Source organism: Strix aluco, chromosome Z (assembly GCF_031877795.1).
Source record: "Strix aluco isolate bStrAlu1 chromosome Z, bStrAlu1.hap1, whole genome shotgun sequence".
Taxonomy (NCBI): domain Eukaryota; kingdom Metazoa; phylum Chordata; class Aves; order Strigiformes; family Strigidae; genus Strix; species Strix aluco.
In genome coordinates, this window is record NC_133971.1 from 14,705,946 (window position 1) to 14,724,269 (window position 18,324).

General features: G+C 41.3%; 1 protein-coding gene across 1 annotated transcript in view; it reads right to left on the reverse strand.

The window, feature by feature from the left end:
- Positions 1-18,324, reverse strand: part of CMYA5 (cardiomyopathy associated 5) — a 49,484-nt gene that overhangs the window by 7,967 nt on the left and 23,193 nt on the right. Inside the window, exons 4-9 of the mRNA XM_074812047.1 lie at positions 17,883-18,116; positions 16,140-16,162; positions 14,088-14,209; positions 9,489-9,638; positions 8,298-8,444; positions 4,716-4,860 (exon numbers count right to left, since the gene is read on the reverse strand). Coding sequence (XP_074668148.1) covers positions 4,716-4,860; positions 8,298-8,444; positions 9,489-9,638; positions 14,088-14,209; positions 16,140-16,162; positions 17,883-18,116 — 821 coding nt within the window. The remainder of the gene's footprint in view (positions 1-4,715; positions 4,861-8,297; positions 8,445-9,488; positions 9,639-14,087; positions 14,210-16,139; positions 16,163-17,882; positions 18,117-18,324) is intronic.

The window sequence follows — 18,324 nt, forward strand, 5'->3', positions numbered from 1 at the left end:
CAAAATTCAGACTTAGGTCTCTTTCAAACTTGAAATTCTCCAAATCAGAATTTGGTTACATGCTTAAATCTGAGAGCAATAGCATGCCTCTTTTCAGTTGTTAATAGTGAGACAGAAAAGTCTGGACTTTAAGAAGATCTGATCAGTAAAACAGTGATCAGATTTTTACATAGCATTTTCTGCTTGGTAATCTATTTTAGCTAGCTTTAAGCTTCCTAAGAATAAGAGCCCATCAATTTTAGCTACGATTAAGGCTTGAAAAACAGCCCTGCTGCTGCCAACTAATGAAACAGAATATGCCAGCAAGAAGGAATTTCATTTGCAACAATCTGAGCCAGGTCCAAGCTCACAAGAGGCTGTGTGCAAAGAAGAAATAGGTCTTGCTATTTGCTCTCCTTCTGTCTGGAGTGAAGGGGGAAAGTGAATACTGAGGGCTCCCCAGCAGTCACTGCAGTTTGTCATGCTTCAGGTTGACCCTGCAATCAGTGATAAAAAAGCAAGGATGAGGAGAAGGTCTGATTACTGTTTGGCTCACAGAGTACAGGTCATGCACAGGAGAAGGGAAGGGAAAATGCATCCTGACTTTTTTGAAGGAAGCCTGTTTAATTTCCGAGTTCCTGTAACAAGCATTGCAGCTAGAACTTCCTTAAGCTCACCTTAAGTATTGAACTGTATAATTTTGGTCATGAAAGAAAGAGAAATCCACCTACAACTTTTCTAATGTCAGCTGTTTTCTACTTTAAATACACCTGCTCACTTCATAGATGATCGGAAATGTAATAATGTTATTATCAAAGTGAGAGGCATCCTGTCCTTTATGTTATCATATTTGCACTGTTCCACAATGTCTTGGTATCATAATACAAAATTCAAGAAACATTTGAAGTTAAATACTTTAAGTATCTCCTCTTAATCCCTTTCTTTATAAGAAGAATCTTTAAGTCTCAAAATCCAGTCTCCAAATTCCAGGTACATGCTATTCAAAGCAGAACAGAAAGGATTTACATGTTTCTTCACCTTTAAATTGCCAAGGAATATTATAGTAGCAGTTGTCTGTTAAATTTGTGATTTCCCTGGTTTTAGGGAAATCTGATTCTGTGTTTTGATGCATGTTTCTCTCATCAACATCCTCATTTATTTCAAGGAGACAACGTCTAGAAGGTATTTTTTAATATTGCATGAACCCAGCAAATTATATGCCTTGCAGTGATTCAGAACACCCTCTGTGCTGTAATTGTCATTTCCACCCCCAAGATCTCACTGAAACAGCACCTCCAGACCTGTGCTGGTACCACTGATGTGGAATTAGAGCTGAAAGTATGCAAGCTTCTCAAGATACGTGTAGAAGCACACAGAAGGGGTGCACCATGAGCAGAAAAAAGCTCTTGAAGCTAAAAATAAAGAACAAATAGCTCTGAGTTTGCTCTCAGCTGCATGCTTCCTTTCCTCCTCTCTGTCTGAGCTCTGGCTGTTTTGGGGTTAGACCACCAAAGCACCACCTGCAATGGTCCTCAGTTGCCTCTGAGATGGCAAGCCCAGCACAGCCATAGAGGAGGAAGGACAGTCATGTGGGCAATGCAACAGGAGGGAGGCTTGCTCTCCTTTTTCCAGCATTAGACCTGCTCTATGAGTAGATGGAAAATTTCAGTTGCTAGCAGTGATGGTCTCACATTGGTGGAGAGGATGACAGTCACTTCCACTTTTACGAATGCACTGCATACTGTACTAATTTCTGCCTCCCTGAGTCTTACAGATTTCTCATGATATGATACATGGTTTCCATCTGAACAGCCCACACACCTAATCCCTGGACTACATTTCTCACAGTTTTCAGTCTTCCACCCACAGCTCCATTGACTTCTCAACACAAAGAGACTGAACAGCAAGAAAATAGCAGAGCTCTGGAAACTGAAAGAAACATTTCAAAGCTGCATACAGGTTCTGGAAAAAGAATCAACCTGGGAAGGAGCTTTAAAACCACAGCAGCAGGCTGGGGAGTCATTGTTGCAGAAGATTTAAGATGGTTTTATATGAAACCACATCCCTCAGGTGGCAAGCTGGCAAGAAGAGAGAATCCAGATTCTTTTTATGATATTTAGAAGGAAAATTTTAATGAGGATTTCGTTGCAGATGTGCTTCAAATGCTCTCCCTGGGGAGCTGGGATTACTCCAGGACTGCTCCAAGGACTTCTCTGGAGATATTAAAAAGCCACCTGGGCAAGTGGCTCTAGGTGGTCCTGCTGGAGCAGGGGTGTTGGACCAGATGATCTCCAAAGGTTCCTTCCAACCTCAACCATCATGTGAGATTCTGTGACATTCTGAAAGCTACAGGGGGATGGCCCAGACCAGGAGTTCCATGCTCATCTCTAGCTGTTCAATGGGGGCATTTCTCCCTGCCTGCTCCCTTAGTGGTGTCCTTTGCCTTGGGTGAGTTCCCAGAATGACATCTGTGAAAGCAGCCTTGTGGGATGGGACCATGCTGCTTTCTCCAGGTCTTCCCTTGGATGCCCTTCCCCAACCTCTGCTTTCATGCTGTGCCCCTATCAGCAGCTGTATTAGGTCCCCAGGGTTGCTGAGCAATGTGTTTGAACTCCCACACAGGGACTGGGAAATTGCTCAGCTACAGGCCTGCTGCAAGCATGAGAGGCACAGGCTCTTAAAGGGCTCCTCAGGCTGTCTGTTAAAGGGCTCCATGTTTGGCCTATCCCCAAGATGAGTGATGCTCAGGAAACCTGCAGAGGACAAACTCCAAGCTTTTGAGGAAAGCAACCAGAAGAAACTACAGCATTTCTAGGCCCAAATGCTAGGTGTGCATAAAGACACAGTTTTATTCCACCTGATACAGGTACTTGACATAGGAACTCTAAGCTCCCTACAGGTATTTCCAGAAGGCAGCTTCTCACTATAACAGCTACATAAGAAATTGATTTCTAGTCCTAACTTGCACCTTGGGGTGCAAGCCCATCTACCAGAGGGCTCTGCTTTCCTTGGATTTATGCAAAAAATGAAATAGAAATCTTAAAAAAAATTCTTCATTGCTGAAATATATTGTGCCATTACGAAAGCTTTTCAGGTTAATCTCAGGGGCTTGCTTTTGGAAAAAGAAAGAGAAGCATTGCTTTGAGGGAAAATAAGTGGTAAAAGATGGTGTTTGACACTGTAAAAAGAGGTCAGAATCCTTCTACAAATACAGAAATTTAAACTACAGCAATTCCGAGAAAATTCATGTTTTTGTCCTGTGGGAATTTTTCACACTTGTCACAGTAAAAGGCCAGCTTTTGCCCGCAGGGAGGCCAAAAAGTCAAATGTGACTCAGTATAATTATAAACGTTAGTTTTCTCTCCCACGAGAAAGGGAATGGGTCAGTTCTTGCAGCTCTTTGCCACAGTTACCACCACACAAGCAAACTGCTTGCTGTTATCAACACCTCGCTCACAGATTGCAGAAACTGGCATACTTTCTTGTTCAGTTTTGAGAAAAAGAGGCAAATCCAGTTAACAGCAAAGAAACTCAAGGGCAAACACACAGCACAGGTTTTGGGAGTAGCAACATCATCCCTGACTAACAGTGACTTTGGCAGGTTGACAGGGACCTGATGGCCTCATGAAATATGTATGGAACAGAGCAGGTCATGGCTACCCTCCGAGAGGCAGGAGAACTGGGCAAGACCTCTCCCTGATTGCATTTATGCAGCATGCTGCTACTGCATGCAGAAGAAGTCTCCCAACCCTGCCAAAGTTTTTAATTTCAATTTTTAGCCTACTTTTGTAAGGAGCAAGGCACGCACAATTCTACTGTTGTACTTGTCTACTAGAAACCTGAGAACACTTTAGTCCACTTAACTAATTTTGACTGCAGGGGGTGGAGCTCTTCCCTCTCTGCCACATCTCCATGAAGTCCGTGTGAACTAGCCCCCGGGCAAAGACCCTAATCAGGCTCCCCAGGGGGTGAAGAAGATAAACTCAGCTGGCCTGAAGATCTTCCACAGGTTCCTGTATGGCAAGTCACCCCCCCCATCTCCCAAAGTTTCTCAGACTTTTGCAACTGTATTTTGCTTGAATATTGTTCTTACTGTTTTTGAAAAACAAACACCCAAGGACATACAGAGCACTACATAATTTTCTCTGCATTTCAAAACAGTGCATGGTTTCACAGCTCAGTGGTGCCTATGTCCCTCCTCGCCCTCTCCTCTACACAACACAGAAATAGGGTAGGGGAAAACAGAGAGGGTCTGGCATAAGCAGACACCAACCCCAATTTCAAAGTTTCTCTTTGGGTTGAGGCCTGTGGCATGCCTGCACACCTGGGCAGTGCTGAGCTCAGCTGTGCTTTGGGAAGCATCTGTCCACACATCCAGACAGTGCAGATGGGTCACCAGTATTACTGGGACACCTGTATCACCCTCACTATGCCCCAAGCTGACTCCTATCTTGTTCACCATAAACTGGGACAGGCTTCTCCATCCCACTCCTTCCCATGGAGCTCAGTTGCCCTCCCCTGCCCCAAATGAAGAATAAAAAGGATGTATTTTTATGCCTCAGCCTAATCTCATAGATTGGTTTCCATCCTGTAAGTTCCTCAGCACGCAGAAGCAGATTTCTTCCTTGCATGGTTGAAAGCAGAATAATCTCCTGTGTAATGACCCGCGGTCTGGAGGATGCTCATTAGCAGCTGCCCTAATCTGATCGAGCAGTGCTTGCAACCATGGCACTGACCTGAGACCCTCTCCTTCTGGTGAGTGCTGTCGGCAGTACTCCAGGGTGAAGGACTCTGCTGACGCTGAGCCGGCATGCCAGCGAACAGTGGCCGTGTCCCAACACACTGTGCAGTCCTCAGCCTTGATGGTGGGTACAGCGGGTGCTGGGGACACAGGGACATGTTAGTCATACCATGAGGAGGATGCCAGAGGCTGGAGGGGAATGCTTGTGAGGGAAAGGAAAAGTCATTTCCCCTAAACCCCACAGGATGGATAGTTTCACCTGTTCAGCAGTGATCTTCTGCTTGTTTGTGTTTCAATGGCAGAGGGCTACCTTACGGGGAAAAAATCCACACTGGGAAAGTCACTGTGAATATTTATGCCTTTCTGCACATCCTTAGAACACCCATTACAAGATTTTTACACCCTTCCTCAAGCACATTTTCCTAATTTCTGCCAATCTTCAAGGAGCAGAGCACCAAGGCAGTACTGTCTACAGCTCTCCCTGCATCACCTCAATCCTGTCCTCAGAAGTCCCTGCATGAACTGCGTCGGAAACAAATGTGCTGCTGCAAAACTGACAGAGAGATGCTGACTTTCTGATTAATTATGTCCTGTTTATTTTTGCAATGCTAAAATTTGGTCCTGTAATTTCTCTTATTTAGAGCCTCAGTTCAAGAACTAGAGGCCCAACTGCAAGGCAGAAAACGGAATGTAAAATAGGGCACTGAATGCAAGTAATCAAAAGCTATTGTGTGAAATTGCATATCCACATCGTAGGCTGAAAATGGGTTAGTTGTATTCACTTGCTCTTTCCCTTTTCAGGAATAGCAACATAAATGAACCTTACAACCTCTTGTTGAAACTCATATAAACAGTCTTAATACCAATCCTCAAGAGAAAGGTTATTAATTAAGAAAAGGTCATAGAAAGTTATTTTGCTTTTAAAGAGATCGGGTTCCAAACAGGAGGCCTAAGGCAAAAGTACAAATTAGACAATTTTATGACAAGATAATCTTATGGAACTACAACAAGCATTCCAGATGCATTTTATTTTGTAAGAAAAATAATTTGTTATCAGTAGAAAAAGAAAAACACCCAGAAGTACATATCCGTTTCCTGGTTTAGTGAAAATCAGGAGGTTAGCAGTTCAGGTTAAGATGTACTTGATGTTTTACTATAGGAACAGTTAATCTAGGTATTCAGCAGAACAATGAATCTGTGGGATAGATTCTCATGTGGTAATCTATCTGTGTAGCTTCCTTAGCAATAATCCCTTAATTCTCTTCTCACATATTCGATTATTGTCTGCTTTTAAATGCATCTGTTCCTAAAGAATGAAAAATTAATAGCTAAATCCCCTAATACCTGCATTCAGCAACTGACACACATACCCACATTTACGTATGCGTAAACAATATGTCACAAGACAATCAAGCTTTTTTTTTTTTAACTATCTGTCTAAAGAGTAGATGAAGTGAGCATAGCATAAAAAGTTGTTACTGTGCTTCCGATATTTTTTTAACAAATTAATTGCAATTAGAATATATATCTGATTTCCTCGCCATATTCCAGGACTCATATAAGTCATCTTATAAGAGGCAAAGAGCTAAAAAGGGTAGGCTCTTACTCTGTCCCTCAGATACACAATGAGAATCACATAGGTTTTGAACAACAGAAGAAGGTGCCTTCACTCCTATGTCCTTAGGATTGTGAAGAGCCTTCATCCAGAGAACAATCTGAGACAGACAGGGAGGAGTTGGATGGATACTTGCTGCCTTCAACATCAGTCCCTCACAGAAAGAATGCCTGGAAACAGCGTGTTCCCCAGGGGAGGGGAGGACATGCTGTGAGTTTGGGAGGTGGAGGAGCAGCAGAGAGGAGGTGCTGGAGGGATACTGCAGCAGCACATGCCTGCATTCCCCACAACTCCCCGGGACCACTGTCACCTCCATGGCTGCAATCCCAACAGAGAAACCTTGTGGGGGATCCCAACACCTGGAAGAGGCACATCTTTGATCCACTATTAATGTGTATGTTCCCATAACCACATATACCAGCAAATTATTTTCTTGTATGTGCCAAATTTTAATCTAAATTACTAAAAATAAACTCTGAATTATTGCTTCTGAGTTCATTGGGCTACTCAAAGAATCAAAGTATTCTATCTTTATATCAAAGTAGCCAGACTCATGCTGAAGAACTGGTTTTCATTACTGATACTCATCTTTCTGTCTTTGGTGTTAAGGAGATGCAGAGGTTTTACATCAGTTGGTGCTCAGCTGTGCCCCCACAAGTCCTTCTGGGGCTCAGTGCACTCCAGAGGGAGTTCACCTCAGCTTCAGGGAGGGTGTTTAATGAGCCTTTATTTGATCTAGTTTATTTGTTTTCTTAAAGAAACAGGCCAAAGAAAGGCATCAAAGACTCAAGGAATTAACTTATTGAAGAGGCTTCAGTTTTGGGAAAAAGAATGGTGAGCCTGATGCCAAAAGGCAAAGACAGTTCTTAAAAATGACAGCTTCAGAGAGGCGAGAACCTCTTTTAAAACTTTTATTTATTAGTTATTAGACTTATTAGCTAGTAATAATTCATTATTGTTATTTTACCATTTCACAGGAATTCTGCACCATGTTCACAATCACATTGTTGAGGCCATAAAATTTGAATTTCTACTTTGAATTCTCTGGAAAATAATCTTTGCTAAAAATATGAATAGCGAATTGAATATCAAGGAGAATTATCAACAAATTTGAAGTCTAGTGGATTAAGCAAAAGGCTAGAAGCTGTGATTGCTGCCAAGTGATTTCAACAATACACTCAGTGTTGTACAAAGTTATTTCATTACAAAATTGTTAAATACCCTTATCTGTATTTTGTGACTGCAAGAACAGAATGATTGTTTTTATCCTGTAGTGCTAAAAAAATTGTCTGGCAAGAAGGCCTCAAACACATGATGCTTCACCTTGCTTGTAAATCAAGGATAGTTTTGTCAATACAAATTATTAAAGAAATTAAAACTCAGAAAAATTAATCAGTCAAATGAAGCTCATAAACCATACTCATCTAATTACTCATCTTAATTTATACCACTTAAACAGCAGCAGAGCCTCTCAGTCACACCTGAGATTTGTGTCCCACTGAGCTAGGTGCAGCATGCAACCTTGGTAAAGCAAGCCTTTCTCTGAAAAGTTAATAATTTAAATCAATGTAACATAGATATATTTGGGATGATGGCAGAGAGGCAAAAAATGCAGTAGTTGTCTCCATTTTCCACAGGAGAAGCAGCAGCAGCAGAAAGCAGCCAGGTGACTTTCCCAGAGCTTCCCTGGAACACTGCAGCACAATCAGAAGAGAAATATGTGCTGCCCCAATGTCATGAGGCCTGAGACTGGAAATATCTTCAAATCTGAATGCCTTCAAGTTTCTTCCCAGGAGCAATTATGCTGCTATCTCTTAGCAAAAAGGGAAATGACCATGAGTTGCCTGCTATTTGCCAGGTGGGCTAAATGAACCAGTTTCTTCTGTTTCAGTAACACTGTGGACTAAAATTGGTCTAAGGACCTGAAGCTTATAATAATCAAATGCCAAAATATGTACGTACCCGTTTTAAAAATGGCTTTTTCACTGGGTAAGCTACAGCCTGTGCCATTCACAGCCATGACCCACACACTGTAGCAGTGATCTGGTTCCAGGTCCTCCAAAATGCAGTGGCTCTCCTTCACCGTCACTCTGTACTCTTCCACCAAAGCTAGGAGGAACACACACACACATGAGACATCACACTCAAGTGTTGCACTGGTAGGGCCTACTTTTGCACCTCTCAGTTAACACCTAAAAAACAGTCAATTAAAAAAAATCCAGGAAGTGTTACTAGCCAAGATCTCCATATTTTACTCCAACTCAGTTTTGACAGAAAATTTCCAATGTGCCCTTGAGTTGAGTTGAGTGCACTCAAATCCCATTGATGGCAAGGGGACATTATGGCCCTCAGTCCTACTGAGAACTAGACTAAAAGTTTGGGACATACAAACAGCAGTTATCAACCCCGATTTATAACATAACAATTTCTCATAGTGGACTTTATAGCCCTTAGCTAAGCTATGAATTAGCTATTATAAAAAGCCCTTAGCATCCTTTAGCATCCACACACATAGACACACTCATGCACATACACACATGCACACACGGATTTGTGCAGAGCCCAGTCGCTTACTATATGATCAGCCTGAGCTTTTTAATGAATGAGCATTTCAATCCCCTTTTCTCAATTTCACATTTAACATTTGAAATATTTTAATGTCATTTTGAAAAAAATCTTTGCTACATGTGGAAAAACTGGTTATCTTTTCCTGTAATTTATTTTTATTAGGACAAAATTCCGAAGTACATGCAGGTCCCTAAAAGCCTAATGAAGCCTGTCCCTTTGGGAGCTCTATCTGCAGTCTCCATGAGTACCCACGGGGCAGCATGGACACATCCTCTCTGAAGGTCAGGCCATTTCATAAAAGGGCACCTCAGCAGGGATGTTGCTGCTTCTCAGCAAACAACTGCTCTGCACTTTACAGACCATGGTATTTATCTTGCATTTTGGGGAACGAAGGGGAAGAGAAGGAACGGCATCTACCTCACGGTCTCTTCCACCATTAACCATCCTTAGTCCTACACACGATGTCTTCGCAGCCCCTCTTCTCTCTGCATCCTGGGCCCTCCCCTGCAGCTTGGCCTCCCCTCTGCTGAACCCAGACCAGAGCAGAAAGGACTCCTGCCATCATGAAGGCAAGACCTTACGCACCTCCTGCATTTTTGCTAGCTTGTGGCTCCTCCATACAGTAGACCTGGAAGCAGTCTATGGCATCCCCATCGTTCACAGCCCAGTAGACAGCAATGGAGGTGCTGGTGGCTGAGTCTGGTTCCTGAGGTATGACAGTTGGTGTCTGTGGGACTGAAAGGAAAGTCTCCTGTTGTTATTCACACTCCTGTGTTTTCAGCCAAAGTAGCTATGGGTTTGGGATGCAACCCAGTTTCTTGCTTTCACTCAGGTTGCTTATTTCCACAGAACAAGTACAGCAAGTACATGAAATATGGAATACTGGTGCAGTTTCAGAGCAGTAAGTCCTCCTAAACTAGGAACAGAAAAAAGTAATTGCTTGGTGTTGGAATCTGTCTATTTCCCTCACAATCTGGTCCTAGTACTGGGACCACCTGAACCCAGTGCAACACATGTGCCTATGCTGATGCTCTTGGGATACTTCCCCATGGGGCAGGAACATCATGCAGGTGAGTCATGGCACAGTTGTTTGTTTCTGAACTCCAGCAGGCAGGCTCCCAGGGCTATCCTGGACATGCAGAGCTGTCACACAGCTCCAGCAATCTCTCTCCTTTCCCCAAGAGACCTGCTACCTTCAGTCACAGGGAGAGGTCTCCAGCTCTGTGCTCCACTTTGAGGCACATGTGCTGATGAAAACCCAAGCGACTCCTGATAACTTCAGCACACCCCATTAGAAAGGCCAGAAAATCCTGGGGCCTAAAGTAGGCTCCTTTGCGTGACTGCCTTCTCCATTACCTGACCCTGACTGCACAGGCACCAGAAGAGAGGACACATTATGAAGAGGATGCCCACAAAAGTGGAGACTGAAAGCACTTGTTTGTAGCAAAGAGCATGGGATAGCTCACTGATGGGAAGAAGGAGCTTGCAGAAGAAGAAAGCCTTCTCCAAAGACAGATATATCTAGCCGATCCTAATAAGGTGGGCAGAGGAAAGGACCCGTCACACCAGGAAGGGATTCATGCAGTGTGTCAGAGCCACTGACAATGACAGAAGCAGGGATGTGCTTTAGGCAAAGGAAGGCTCTAACAACACTGGGGAGCAGGAGGCTCCCCACAGACTTGGGTCCACCCCCGCCCAGAGGTGGACTCCTACTGCAGCTGCACATCTAGGTACTCCTGCCTGGCATGATCATTTCTTCACAGACTCAGCGGACAGAGAATCCTTGCTGCACAGGTGAACCTGAGCTCTGCCAAAGCACCTGAACCCCATGGGACAACCAGAAGCACCCCTCACACAGAATGTTTTAAAGACCTCCAAGGGTCCCCAAATTTCATATAAACTTTGTCTCCTGATTGGCACAGATTCATCCCTCATGAGATATTGTTTCCTCCTATGATTATGGCTTAAAAGAAAAGGAGGGGAAAGAAAGAAGCAAAAAGCCCCAAAAGATGTTCATTGTTAAAGTGATTGCAGGGAACGAAAATACATGGTTCTATTTCTTCACCCAGTAAATTTCCATATTGCATGAATTCTCTTAGAATCTCAGCAGAATGCTTTTGCTTTTTTTCAGTTATCTTCACAGTAATGATGATGATCCCCTGTGGCATGAACAAGGCAAATGCAGATGCTGGCTGTTTCCTCATGATTTGTACAGAGAGCTACCAGTACAGTAGGATTACATCTGCTTCCTATTGAAAAAAAATTATCCTTCTCACTGTTAAAAACAATTGCATTTTGTCTTTTGACTGCATATAGAGATGGTCAATTTAAAAATTTATTGTCTTTAGGAAAAGACTTCCTCTCAGTGGACCTGGTGGGGAAACCAGCTTTTTTTTTCCTGTGTTGTTGCCTAGAAACTGTTATTTATGATCACATAAACCCCACAACTGCAAGATTTATTATTATGCCAAATCTGAATAGAAGCTAGCTTAAAGAATTAAACTTCTGGAAAAAAACTATAGATCAAAATTCAGTTTGGTAACACTGAGAAACATTTGATTTCTAATTTCCTTTTGCACAATATGAAACAAACTTTGGAAAGGAAGTAATTTCAAAGCAAGAAGTTGAACTATTTTCTTCAAAAACAGAATGTGTACGTGTTATCAAAGTGCTGGTCCCTTTAAAAATGACTTTTTAAAATAAGTGAGATATTTGCAACAGAGGTTTGACTAAATCATATTTTTCAACAGAAAAGTGTGACATTTTCTCATCAGTTCAGTTTTCATTGAAATGTTGTGAAGGAAATTTTTCCTTCATGGTACTTAATCTCCACAGCCCTCAGGAGAAAAAATAATAATCCCATATGTTTTATGGATATTTATCCCTTTCCAATGTAATGAGAAATAACATTTCCTTGGCTTTGTGGACTTGAAGGAGAGCAGTTACATTCTTCTGTGACTCTAATGGAAGATTGTTACAATCAGCAAAGGTCTTCACCTTCTGGAATAAAGGTCCAGGACTCATGGCAGGCTTTCAAAATAATATTTTTTTTATTTTTAAGTTATTCCACTCTTCTTGTGACAGAGCCTAGGTTCCAATATGTTCAATGGCATGCTGCAAGGGTTTTTTATGCTTATGGGTTTGTTAATGGGGGTGGCTTACATGAAAGGAGGAAGAAATTGAGGGAAAAGGGCTTTTCATTAGTGGATATGGAAAATTTGGAAATGGAGGTCGTTTTGAAGGGAAGATGCTTCTCAAGTGGTGAGAATGAAGTTCTATGAAACTGTTCAGTAAAATATTATACTTTCTGAAGGGAAAATATGTGAATTGGAAAAAAATGGCAAATTCACATGTATTTCATCAAATGGCTTCAGTTAAAAAAACATCTGAGAGTGTCTGACATTTGCCTCCAGTATGTGATAAATGATGTACTCAAGGCATTCAATTCCAAATAAAGTTTTTTCTTCAGGAAACACCTATTTTTCTTCAGAAAGGGTGTAATCTTGAAAAAAAAAAGTTTTGTCTACTGCTCACCAAAGTAAAAATCACAATAGCAACTGAAATACTTGCTAGTGGAAGTAAAGAATGAAAACAAGATATTTTAGAAAGAGAAAGTGAAGAAGGTATAAAGGATGAGGAGCTTTGAAGGTTGCTTGCTAGTGAACAGTCATTCATTTCCATTTTGTCAAAGCAAACTGGTCTGGAGCCATTTGGTGTTCAGCAAACACAGTAGTTAATGCAAATCAAATCAAAAAGCGGATTTCAGCAGTTTAGGGAAAAATGTGTTGGAGTGACTTGTGGGAAAAAGAAATACTGCATGACAGAATGGGTCTGTCCTCCTGGATGACCTTGCCATTAGGTAGCAGCCCAGGAGGAAAGAATGGCTGCACCCATGGGCCTGCAAGAAGAAGTTTAGGAACTAAACCAAGACACATAGCACACCTGCACCACTAAGTTAACTCTGACTGAGAGTGCGTTACAAAAAAGATCTTTTTATTTGACTTCCTAAAAAAATGACACTGAGATAACACTACATGAACAAGTGCCTGTCCAACTTCACCTGAGAAGCTCTGAATGTCACAGGCAAATTCATACAAATCTGACAAGGATGTTAAGTCTCAGAGATACTCAGTTCCTCTAGGTCTAATAAAAGTAGTGGTGTGGAGGAGAGAGGCAATCTCCCCATAGTGACACTGCTGAGTGTGTTGATATCTCATTAGACACCAGAAAGTCTGTGCAAGACGGCATTTCTCCAATGTCCCATTAGGCACCTGAAAATCCAGCCAGGAAACAAAGCAACTTAGAGAAATTAATGCTCTGGTTCCAGTGTTTAGGGACCAAACATGTGAGAAAGAGGCTTTGCTTGAAAAGCCAGAGAGTGACTATGATGGCGGTGGTATGTGTGACGGTGAATGGGAGGTCACAAAGCATGACAGTGAGATGCAAGATCCCTAAACAAACCTTCTCTTGAGAAAGAAACACTGGAGTGAGACCACATTATCAGGAAAATGAATCCACAAATTGGTGCTGACAAACTCTTTACTGACAGCTGTCCAGATCCAGATGAATTCTATAGGTACAGAGCAGAAAGCCCATGCAGGCAGGCTTTTTACAGGACATGAACTATCAGACAGAGATGTATAAACCCCTTTATCATGTGCAATTTTCATTGCTGCCTTCTGAAGCAGAGGCTGTTTCCAGCAACAGTTAACTACTTTCCTTTCATGTCCCGTGTGGGTTTCAGGTGCCTCCATTCACTTGGCACAAGCCCAGGGACCTCGGCTGTCAGCCAGCCCCCTGCTCTCCTCCCCACACCAGCGATGCTGAGGCTGCCCTCCTCAGAGGAAGAGAGCTCAGGAGACCCTGTGATTACCTCTTCTGCAAGGGAACAGCAACTTCTTTAGCCCTGGGAGATTTACAGACCTTCTGTTAGTCTGAGGCACAGATACTTGAAATGATGCAAGAATCCCCCACTTTAGTACTTTTCCCTCTGTTGCTCATCTTAGTGTCCTACTATAAGCCAAATGCTTGTGCACAATTAGACTTCATTTTACATTCAACTCTGATTACTAATTACATGGTTTGCAAATTTATACTTCTCAGATTCTGTTTTTAGCTTCCTAAAATTTCCAAAGCATTGCCAAAATGTTAGCTTTTGTAAAGAAAATATTCAGAGATTCTTACCAGCCACATGTTTTAAGGAGTGCTGGTTACTGTGTCCTGGACTGTCCGCATAGTGCTCAAATAGTGAAAAAGCACTGGGCACCTTTTCTAAAGAGAGGGTAGTATCCATTGCAGAAAGTAACCTATTTGGAAGAAAACACTTAGTTGTCCGTATAAATCCCTTGTAGCATCACATAGTTTTCCAAAGGCCAGAAGCAAAGACCATGCAATGTACGTTTCTCAACATATTTCCCGTGAACTTGAGGACAACATGCAAGAAGAAGATGTTTCCCTGATTTAGAACATTTAGACTGTACAGCGATTTTGGATCAGGAGCATGGTGAGAGTGCACATGGTCTGCATATGCTTAACCATGAGAACGTGAGGATTTGAAGTTCACAGCAAGACTCCCAAGAGCACAAGGGTTTGGACTTACTAACACAGTGCCTTTAAAGGTTACAAACCTTAGAGCTAAACTACAGCAGCTGACTGCAGAGACGTAATGTAAAGCAGCTGCTTGTGGTAAGCAAAAAAAACATGAGAAGGAAGATAGGTTCCACTTAACTAGCCCGTATTTGCTGAGTTTATTATAGGAAAGAAAACCAACATATTTTTAACTCTGATGCAGAAGTAGCTTCAAGGAAATTAAAGATTTTTTTTTTCAAGGCAACTGAATTTTACCTTTCTTCCCTTCTTTTTTCTCAGTCATTGAAGTAGTTAATTATGCATAATCTTAACAAAGCACAACAAATATATAATATACTTTCTTTAGAAAAACATGTATTGTTATATAGACTTGTTCTTAACCTTTTTTAGTAAGTCAGGTATTATCAAATAAAGTAATAATAAAACCCATGCACAAAACTTCAAGTTTAGTGTGTAAGTAAACAAGTAAAGACCAAGTATGCAGAAAGCCTTGGAAAACTATTTTGTCCCATTATACCTGCTCTATTCTTATGCAATAAACTACATGCAGATATGTGGCCGAACTCTCACATTTTGACTTGCAACATTGGAGTCCAAATTTATAGTCCTTATTCTGCAGGTGAATAGGAACCATGAGGGGGTGTTCGGCACACTTTCTTCAGACTGCTCTCCTGGGGTTGTAATTTGACCACAAACTGGAACCCTTGTAACATTGTTATACCCCAGTCTATGTCAACATGCATATTGCTGTGATGGCTGAGGCAGCACTGACAAGGGTATGTTTGATATGCACAGCACAATGCCCAGGTCCTCTGGACAAAGTCAGCAGTGGTGGCGTGGGCAAAGCAGGTTTGGGGCTTGCATAGGAGGACCCTGCAGCCAGCCTGCCTGAATATTTGTAGTTCACATTGAAAAATTTATTGGGGAAATACGGGCTTATAATCAAACACTTCTCTCATAAAGGATGGGTCTCATCAAAATGACTCCCTTGAGGAAATTGCACATGGCAGAGAACTGTTTGCAATTGTATGTATTTACTGGTATGTACAGGTGGGCCAGGATGCAGCTGTGATGAGGCACCAGCCCTCTGACACATCCTGAATCAGGCAGTGCCAATGAAGAGGCATGGGAAAACACCAGCCCATAGTCTTCTGGTAAGCTTTTGAAAGCTACTTAATCTCATTTTTTTCTGGAATGCATTCAGAAATATAGTCCAACAACCCCAGCCATGTGAGTGACACTTTGCATTATAACCTTTCTGAGATCAGGTAATACAGAACCAGACTAGTGAAAAAAAAAAGGACATATCTGTGATGTCTAAGAGATGGAAGCATGGTCAAAATGCTTTTTAGTTTATGTGTGTATAATAATAACTGCAAGGAAGATCTGTTTAAAAATGTCTATGTAGAGACATTTTAAAATGCTACTTTAATTCACGTATTACAGAACATGTGTAAAACATTTCAAAACCAGTCTGTTACAGCAACAAGTATAAAAACTCTTCTCTTAATTTCATTATTTGAAAGGTTTATAAAAGTAGCTATGAATATTAGCAGTGTGATTTCAAAACTTGCAAATACTAAATGAAGCATCCAGCATGCTAGGCCTAGTACTCACTACAGTGCACTTAACACATACTTCATATACCTTTTATTCAATTCTTTAGATGACTAGAGGAGGAAAAAAAGAAATGTATTAACAGTTTTCAAAACCCTGAGAATGTTGAAGAGCCACTCACCTAACAGTCTTGCTACTCTCCAGAGACATAAAATACACATGGCTTTATTGACTTGATGTTGTCTGGGATGCTGCTTATTCACAGCAGAGAATTTGGTTCCTTAAGAATATTTCACTTCAAAGCTCTGTCTCAGCAGGCTATCAGAGTCTAAATCTGGTTTTAAGCTCCCAAGGGTCGGTATTCAATATCCAGGTTTAAAGACCGGAGCACAGTCAAATACTTTCTTAAACCAAGACTTTTACAGAAGAAATTACCTGCACATTAAGGACACTTAAATCCAAATTTTGACTGAAATGTCTTTCATAAATCCTTATTACTAGAAGCTGGGTGAGATTTGTGTTCATGGAGTGAGAATTTCTCCCATGCTCCATGAATCTTCAGCTAACGTTTCCTGGCTCATGGACAGAGAAGTTCCTGTCCTATCACTATCAGAAACGGGGCATGGAATCTAAGAATTTTCACACCCCACAAAAGAATTTCAGATTACCAAGTTATCTTTTTGCCAAAGCACTGATTCAGTACCTCACAAAGTTCAGAAAACTTTTCATCCATTCCAAAATGGCACAGCATTCACCTGGTTATAGGATACTAGGACATTGTATAGCTTGGAGCATGGGAGAAAGCCAAATATTGCTCCACCATTTCTATAATTGCCGGTATATGAGCTGGGGGCTTGTATTTAGAAAGCTGTTTTATTTTGCATAAATGATCAGTCTTTAGACAGTAATTTGAACTTTTCATTTCTTACATCCCAGGATAGTTTCTCTGCAGCTTCCAGACTGCATGCTACTTCCGTAACAGGAGAAGATTATTGTCCCAGAAAACCCATCCCCTTCAGGACTGCTGACACACGTCTATAGAGTAGAAAGTGCCATGGCTCACTTCCAGACAAGTCTTGCAGCACAAGAACAGTCTTGGAGGACCCAGGCAGTAATTATTAAGCTGCAAGACTTTCTGAAACCAGTTTATGACTGATGACTGTGTGAGCTAGGTAATTCCAGTCATGCAGATTGACAAGGGATGTTTTCTACCTCCAGGAAGGACATTACAGACATGCACGTCACATGCACGTTCTTAAACCTAGCCCATTGTCATGGTTTAACCCTGGCCAGCAACTAAGCACCACACAGCCACTCACTCTTTTTCAGCAGCAAATATTTATCACAGCCTCAATAATTTGAGTGCATAACTACTGTCTGTGTCTGCTCATTTGAAAAAAAAACAAACACAAAAACCCCACAACCCAACAACAACTCTGCTTTGGATAGTTTTCAATTACACTTTCTTGTTTCACTTTCATTTTTCATAAAGTGCCTTTTACTCTAACATTTCTTACTCCTCAGTGGATAATTAATGCTAGATAAATTATCTAACTGCATCTTAGCCTTCTCTTCACAAATCAAAACAGAACCATTTTACTGGCATACATCATGTTTTCATCCTGTGCGTCATTTTTTCAATTCTCTCTGAGCATTCACATGATGAAAGCAAGTGATCTAGCAGTTTCAGAGCGGAATAGCTGACCTTGCAGGATTTAGCTATCTTAAAAAAACAAAAGGAAAGTAAATAACTCATTCTCAGACTAGGTATAGTGTAAGTGCTTTCCTAACTAGTATCACAAAAGCTACAGTATGAATGCCATTTTTACTTACATTTAGAAAAACAAACCCATCGAGTTCTTCCATTTCTTTTACTGTTGTCTCCAAAGTTTCCTTTGCTGAATCAACAGTTTGCTGGAAGTTAACCATCTGCTCATACAGGTACTCCATTTTCATATTTTTCACTTCCTCAAAGTTCTCTGATTTCTCATCATATTGTGCTACCATTTTTGTAAGCATCTCTTCATTCTGCTTTTCCAATAACTCTGCATTTTTCTTACAGTTTTCCTGCAAAATATAAACAGATGTAAATTGATTTGCAGAATAAAATGACAACATTTAATGAATACACAGAAATTCTCAATTATCCATACATGAGACATCCACCAGACTCCTCCTGACATCCTGACAATAAGAGAACTTTATTTCTGTAAGCAAGCTCATCTGGGAGAAATAATGCTAGAGAAATACATTAAAAACAATGGCAGAATTTCTT